The sequence below is a fragment of the Cucumis sativus genome, chromosome 7, assembly GCF_000004075.3.
Source record: "Cucumis sativus cultivar 9930 chromosome 7, Cucumber_9930_V3, whole genome shotgun sequence".
NCBI lineage: Eukaryota > Viridiplantae > Streptophyta > Magnoliopsida > Cucurbitales > Cucurbitaceae > Cucumis > Cucumis sativus.
The window spans coordinates 20,049,645-20,058,158 of NC_026661.2; the positions used below are offsets into that span (position 1 = coordinate 20,049,645).

The 8,514-nt window shown below is 33.8% G+C and overlaps 1 protein-coding gene across 1 annotated transcript; it reads left to right on the forward strand.

Moving 5' to 3' along the window:
* The first annotated feature begins 216 nt into the window (after nt 1-216).
* On the forward strand, nt 217-6,657 carry LOC101217641 (ribulose bisphosphate carboxylase/oxygenase activase, chloroplastic). The gene is made up of 12 exons (XM_004135843.3): nt 217-581; nt 705-790; nt 1,316-1,325; nt 2,087-2,149; nt 2,732-2,845; nt 3,245-3,306; nt 4,254-4,308; nt 4,480-4,681; nt 4,915-5,021; nt 5,335-5,390; nt 5,541-5,633; nt 6,324-6,657. Exons 1-12 carry the CDS (start codon nt 257-259, stop codon nt 6,429-6,431), a joined length of 1,281 nt encoding a protein of 426 aa, XP_004135891.1. The 5' UTR covers nt 217-256; the 3' UTR covers nt 6,432-6,657.
* The last annotated feature ends 1,857 nt before the right edge of the window (nt 6,658-8,514 follow it).

The window sequence follows — 8,514 nt, forward strand, 5'->3', positions numbered from 1 at the left end:
AATGTTCATTTAAAAGGAAAACAACTTCAATTTTAGTGAGAAGGAAAGGGGAAATTATATTGTCAATATTGAAAAGCAAAAGCCAAGAAAGGGTTGGGCTATTCCGGAGTCGTTTAACATAATCCTATGTCCAAACAGACTCCCCGCGTCAACAAAACGGTTAAAACCACATAAACCGAATCCATAAATTGATCCAAAATAATAACAAATAAATATCACATTTAAATCCGAAAATGCCGAATTCGGGCTACCAAAAATGGCATTCTCTATATCCGGCCTCTCCCTTCCCTCCATCCTCCGGTACAAAAGTTCAATACTCCCGCGAAAACCTCGATTTCCTTCATTCTCCGTTCGATCTTCCAACGATGTCTCCGGTGAAATCGGCAGCGGTGGCGACGGCAGCGAGTCCGCGAAGAGGCCGAAGAGGCTGTCGGAGCAGTCTTCTTGGGAAGCCAAGGACTCCGAGGGCAAGGACTATCTCTATAGGCTTGGCAGCGAGGCAGATAACATGAACATCGCCGTTGGAGCTAGAGCTGGCGTCATCGATGATGTCTTCGCCGGAAACTTCCTTGGCAAAGACTGTAAGTATCCGATTTGTTACTCTTATATATATGTTTTTTTTTTTTTTTTTCATTTTTTAGGTTATGCTTTCAGTTTTATTTTATTTTATTTTATGTTTTGCTGAGTTTAATTTGTTTCTGTAGCGGACATTGTGTTTGATTATCGCCAGAAGGTCACGAGAACATTTGAGCATATTCAAGGAGACTATTACATTGCTCCTACTTTCATGGTAATTTTATCCGTTCTACTTCGTTCCGCCTTGGTTTGTTTCATAGTTGTTGATTCTTTTTTCTTCTCGATTGCTGTCCATTTCATTTTCGTCCAATCTAGTGTTCTTGTTTTTGAAATATTTAATTCCTGTTCTTGAACTCAAGATGAGCCTCATTAATTCTTCAACGTGAGTAGAAATGTAGGCGTTTCCACCTTGGAAAAATCACAGCATTTTTCTAATTGTCGAGGAGAGTATTATATTGTTCCTGTTTTCGTGATAATTAAATCTGTTCTACTTAAATCGATCTCTTGCTCCTTGATTTTGAAATACTTAGTTCCTTTACTTGGAGTCACAAGATCAATGCAGTTAGATATGTGGATTTTCCACCCGAGGTTTATGTTTGAATATCACATGTCTGCAGCATACAAACATTTTGTAACTTTCCTTTGTATTTATGTTTGTGATGTTTGTGTTATTATTTGAGAGTGATCATTTTTCAAGTCTCTTTAAACTTGTTTCCTTTGTTTTTTTTTCTTTTGACAGGATAAAGTTGGTAAGTTCCTTGAAACTTGGTGTTGATATACGGCATGTGATGAATTACATTCGAAGAAGTAATTGAGTTGCTACAAGGTGTAAGATCATATTTAAGCCAAACAGATTATTTAGATAAAACTATTCAAACTGGCATTTTCATTTTCAAAGGATTTATGCATTCACTGTCTGTTCACCGACCATCTTTTTGTGTAGTTCATATCATTGATAAAACTCATGGGTGTGTTTTGGTTCTTTAGATTCTTGTCAACGTGTTTATATATGCTTCCTTGATAGTGTGTTCACCAAAGTCTGCAGTCCTTAACACTTCTATATACACCATTACTATTACTATTAGTCTTTGATGCTGTATAATCTGTGTGACCTAAAGAACAACAGTTGAGCCAATGATGATCAGTTGATGAATCCAAATCTTAATTTCTGTGCGTGAGTTTTCTCAAATAAGTAGTTCCTTTTAAGAACTTATGATCAACTACATTTTCTTTGACAATTTAATTGGCTTTGGTCAACAAAAATCCTAATTGTTTTTTCATATTATGATTGGTCGTTTTACATATTGTTTGCTACAAATTTGTGTGATTGACGTTCTTTTCTCATTGGGAAGAGAAATGCAGCAATAAGATATGATGGTAGTGCTTTTCTCTTTAGAAATTTAAAACGAAAGAGTTTTGCAGGAAGACAGCCTTCTTTCATGAAATGAGTTCATACGAGTAGCAGGCTTGAACTTAGCACATGCTAACATGGTCTCTGTTATTGATGCAGTATGCCACCTTGTGAAGAACTTCATCGTTCACCTTCTCGATGTCAAAGTTCCGCTTATCTTAGGTATGCATTCATTTAATTTACTGGTTTCCACAAAATATTTGATAGTCATGTTTCCAGAACATGATAATAAAAATATAACGTTGAAAAGTTCCATTTCCATCAAATTATGTGTCAATGAGAGTCTGCTCCTTTGCATTAAATCTTCATCAGTTTTATAGTAATGACATTAGGGTATTATAAGAGTACTACTGTTAAGGATTTATTAGTAATTAGTCAGAGTCTGTTATACTGGTTGGTCATAAAAAGAGATAGAGGGAAATGGAGAAGATACACATTAATTGGGTGAGTAAATTAGGACATGAGACTGATCTCAAGATTTGAGAGGATCCAAGTACCTCAAATAACTTTGTTTACCTTGTAGTTTGGTTACCATTTATATCTCAATATATTTGGGTCACATCGTCACATCATTTTCCTGTTTTGGAATGAAATCTGTGCCGTATCAATCTTGACACGTTCAACATGATAGTGTTAAAAACTTCTTTTAAAAGTTTTATGATTTATCTGTTAGGCTGGATGAAATCACTTCCACACTTTTTCATAAAAAGTGCATAATTGGAAAATAAGCATTTTGTATTACAGGTGTTTGGGGAGGAAAGGGACAAGGAAAGTCATTTCAGACTGAACTAATATTCCAGGCGATGGGAGTGGAACCCGTGATAATGTCTGCTGGAGAGTTAGAATCAGAAAGAGCCGGTAAGATTGGGACCTGGATAAATTATTTTATGAGTCTTAACTTGATGTGAAATTAATGGTTCCAGTCGAATAAATTTCTGATTGAATCTACCTTCAACGAGCTTAGGAATGAGAAATTCCAAAGGTGAAAGCAGTTCCTATTCTTTTATTAGCTGAAGATAATCTAGACATTATTTTGTTAATTAGCTAAGAAAAATGTAGATTTTGGCAGACTAATATTCTCTCAATAATTGTAGTCTTTCTATAACTAAAACACACATGAATAGGTCAAACTCACGCAGGTTTTTTCTTTGCAAGTTTCCTTGTTATTTGCTTGAGTGAGAAATTTGGTTCTGTAAATGGTCATGATGTTGGCATGGAAATTGGAATACAAAGTTAAATAGTGACTTTCATCAACAGGTGAACCAGGAAAACTGATACGTGAACGCTATAGAACTGCCTCACAAGTGGTCCAGAATCAAGTTAGAAGCTTTACCACTTACATTCTACATATATGTATGTCTTGGATTAAATGTTCCTTCGTGCAGTTTTATCTGCACAACGTTCCATGTTTATCCATGAAGTACCCCTTCTCTTCTTGATCTCCTTTTTTCTTTTTAATTTTAATTTTAATTTTAATTTTCATTCACTCTAAAGTGCTGAAGTGTATGTTATCCTTAGGCTCTGTTTTTTTCACATTGTCTTGTATCAACATCAATACTGTAGGAAGGCCTAGAACGTAGCTTTGGATGCGCCTGCTATTACTTAATGTCCCCAGTAACAGGAAAGCTCACAAAAAGGAAATATATTTAGGAAAGACTGCCCCTTTTACAATATGGCTGTCAGACCTGTATTTGAAGTGTCAAAAATCACTCGTCACTTCACTCTATCATTCTGGTCTTATTCTTGCATATTTGAAAGATAATTTCAATATTTTAAAATGTTTCTATGGGTCAAAAGCCACTCGTCACTTCACTCTATCCTTTTGGTCTAATACTTGTGTTTCTTACTTTTCTTGTTCATATAATGTATGGTTTCTATGGGTCATTTTTTTAAATATAGGATGACACATTGTGCACAACCTCAAAGTGCAAAACTATTCATAATTAGTTGAACAGTATATAAAAGATGCTTAATTAAAAAAAAAAAATCATAATAAGACATATGTGCATCCCACCTTAGGCCATATGCACGTATGTATCACTTAGGTGCATGCTGAACAACTCTTTACTCAGTTGGTCATGTTTCCAATCAGGGCTGTCCAAAAGTTGATTTCAAACAGAATCGGTGTCTAGTATTGATATTAAATATGTACAAAATTGCAGTACAAAATATCAATTAATGGGTCAACTTTAAACCATGATAAATATATTTAATGCATCCAGAAACTTTTCACATTTGACTTAACGACATTTTTTTACAATTGCAGGGGAAAATGAGTTGTTTGATGATCAATGATATTGATGCTGGTATTGGTAGATTTGGTAAGGTTCTATTTTCTTAGACATTGAATTATAAAGAGAGTAAAACTGATGTGAACCCATCATCTGTTACATCTACAAATTGACTGATTAGTAGAAGCTAATTGGGTTATACTTCAAATCACTCATCATACCATATATAATGAATATACTTCTATTTTTGTTCTTATATAGGGCAAACACAGGTGACAGTCAACAACCAAATTGTCTCTGGTACTCTGATGAATCTAGCCGACAACCCTACAAGAGTTAGCATCGGTCAAGATTGGCGAGAAGCAGATATTTTGCACAGAATTCCTATCATCCTTACAGGAAATGATTTTTCAACTATTTATGCTCCCTTAATTCGTGATGGCAGAATGGAGAAATTTTACTGGTATGAAATTAATTGCTGGAGGATTATTATGATGCTGACTCCCCAAATTTTTTTTAGTTAAACTGTACTAGCTTCCCCAGATTTAGATATGGGATCAGAGTTGGATCCAAATTTATAAGCTACACTCTATTCTTAATACTTGTTATACTCTCCCTCTTATTTTATTTTGTTTTTTAAACCATAAGTAGCATTAAAGTTAAGCCACTCTCTTCTGAAATTTTATCTGTCAACAGGCAGCCTAACCGTGAAGACATCGTGAATATTGTCCATAGAATGTATGAGAAAGATGGGATATCAAGGGCTCAGGTTGTTGACATCGTAAACACATTTCCTAACCAAGGCAAGCAACCTTTTTCATGTATTTTTCAAAGTTACAAACTTTGGTTGATTGAATCAACAAGTTTCGGTAAGCAACTCCTTGATACTTGGTGAAGGATCAATTATAAATTCTGATGCATTGAACTTGAAGTAATATTACGGTCAATCCATAAATAGCCAACTAATCTAGATTTAATGCACACAAATGACACGTTCTTGTCTCTGACGCTCTAATATCCATCACATGCACGGTGATTAAAACATTTCAAACCAAAGTTGTGAATGCATCATCATTATCTTTCATTTAGAAAGTTCTCCTTTTCTTTCTTTCTCAGCTTTGGATTTTTATGGAGCTCTAAGATCACGGACATACGACTCAGCCATATCTAAGGTATATAACTTTTTCATTGGCATATGAAAGGCCTACTAATATTAATGTTTATTTAGATCATTTATGGAATGAATGTGTTGGGGACTATCCCATCCATTAGAAAAGTATAATAATTGAATATCTTCATGTCTAACTCCCTTTTTGTTTCAGTGGGTTGATGATATTGGAGGAGTGGAAAAGCTGGGAGAAAAGCTGCTTAGAAGAAGAAAGAGTGAAAAGCTTCCTACATTCACACCACCAGAGGTGGTTAATCTATAACATTTTCAAATTCATGCTTATTGGTTCTGTTCTGCTTATCCTATAATTGCTAGATGTTCATCAACTGTTAGTTAGTCGACTGATTTATCAACAACTACGTGGGGATTCATAAATTTTTTCTTTTATGGATACAAAATGTTGATGAATTCACAATGAAAGCATAGTCTATAGCATCACACAGTATGGTATAATAGTTGGAACTTAATATCATATTGAAGGGAAGATGTAGAGCTCTCTAAACAAGTCTAGCATGATAACTCACAGGTGTTTTATATCCTTAGATAACCTTCGTGATCATTACTCATCTTCAACATACAGTATAGTATCATTTACTATTGTCTTGTTGTTCATTACGGAGATATTTATGAGATTCCAAATATTTATCCATGAATTTACTATACTTATAGTCTTCTTGTGCATTTCTCATTCATATCTTCGCCTATTATTTAGGAAGTATATAATGTAAACTTGTCCTCTAGAGCATACTGTCTGGATTTACAAAAAGTTAAAAAGGAACAAAACTCACTACTTCAGTTGAAAGTTATATTCTGTCTTTTATGCCTTTTTCATTATTATTTCTTAGAATCAAGTCAAGTATGCCGTTCACCATTTTCATGTCTTTGTGTGGACTTAGGTATATATTTATGGAGTGACTTTTTTTATTTTGTTGAACAGCAAACATTGGAGGCATTGCTTAAAGCAGGCTATTCTTTGGTAAAAGAGCAGCAATTGATCATGGAGACTAAACTTTCAAAAGAATACATGAAGAACATGGACGACTAGCTAGAAAAGTGAGATAGTGACTTTTAAATTTATTTATGACATTTGTTCATATCAGATTTTTCATAGTTTTTAAAAAGCCAATTCTTGTATTTTTATTGTTCACAGTCCTTCTTACATGTTCTGTATACGGTTCACATTGTTAAATTAATGTTATATCTATGACTACGACGTACATATCGTCATGTCCAGAGATTTCAGTAGTTGGAGTGAAACTTTCTTGTGGTCACTCTCATAGTCGGTCTCCCCATTTGGATGGTTTGTCTCAAACCTTACCTGTTAACTTGTAATTCGGATGTCATTTTGTTGATATTATTATTTGTTCCAAAACATCCTTCCTGAATAATGGCCTGATTGAATATCATATATCAAAATAGGTAACACTTCCTATCAATGGACTTCGACTTCAAATGAATTCAATTCAAGACGACAGGTAATCTATTTTTTTGACATCTACCATTTAATACTTTTGAATCCCTACACACAATCCTATGGATAAATCTTCTAACCGGTAGCAGAAGTTGTGCTTTCACAACAGTTAAAACAACTGTCGACTACTTGCCGTCGGGCTTTTGCTTTGACGTCCAGATCAGAAAAAACACCACTAAAATCTTTGTGGTAGTGGTTCAACTCTCAAGTTAAGCATGCAATTGAGTCACTCAAATGTTTTAATAAATTGAGTAGCTTACACTGCGAAGCACGGACACTGCATTTTAGTCAGACACATATATGTTCAAACACGTGTCTGTGCTTCTTAGGCCATATAGTAGCAGTGCAATGAGTCATGATGACGTGAAAGTTCTTTTTGTTACGAAAAGAAAAAGAGTTCTAGCGTTTCTTTTTTCCTTTTTCTTTTTCAGCATGTAGAAATTGATTAGATGGTTCAGTGCTGAAAGATGGCCATATTGGTTGGCGATTGGCTCGACATTCCCCCATGACTAAAAAGCCCACTACCTTCAGTGCCAAGTACGCATTTCGTTTTAAAACACGGCTCCCTTCCATTGTGCTTTGATAACACATGGATATGCGGCTGCTTTTTGGTGCCTCTCAAAATTATGCTCTCATTATTCTATTCCTTAATGATAACATCATAGAAATTTAGAAACATTTTGTACCAACGATTTTGCGAATCCTATATGATCTCTATAGCCATAGTCTCATCCTCATATCTTTTGGAATATCTAACTTAACCGACATTGTTTTTTCTCCCCTTCTAATTTGATGAATGTGTAGGAACAGTGAAAGGACATAAATCGTTGCTACTGATTGGGATGTTCATTAGATACTTTAGTAGAAGTATAACCAATAATATGGAAGACTCTGGCAGCAAAGGTACACATTTACTTTCATTTACCCTGGTTTAAATTTAGAACTTTTAGAAATAATAATTAAGTATACAACAATATTTTTTAAAAAATTATAGATATAGTAAAATTTATCAACAATATTTGCTTGATCGTCAATAATAGATCAATATTTGCAATATAGTTTTATTATAGGTAGACTTCTATCATTGATAGGTTCAAACAGATTTTGTTATATTTATAATTTTTAATTTTTAAAATGCTATATATATTAATACTTTAAATTTAATTATTATATTTTTCACTAAAACCGTTAGATTAGGTTGAAGTATTTGAATTGAATACCTAATTACCAACTTTTCTTATTTCAAAAACCCCTCAACTCTCTTCTTATGGGCTTACCTGATTTTCTTTTGATTTATATAATCGGAAGCTTTTGAAAATCCACTTCTAAAGCGATGTATTTTTTATTTACTTATTTTTCTGAAGGAGGAGATTCAAATATCTACCTTATAGTTGATCCATGTTCGATTTGACATGTTAGTAGATTTACACACTTTTATTGGTCATTTACTCTGTCATTTTACAAGTGACAAACAAATTTACACATTTTTATTGGTCATTTACTCTGTCATTTGACAAGTGACAAACAAATAAACCAAGTGATAAATTAATATACTATTTTCAATAATTTAAAATTACATTTTGGAGCACATAGAAAGCCATTTCCACCACCCTCTAACTTATCTAACTTTTTCATCTATACAATTTAAGCATGGAAT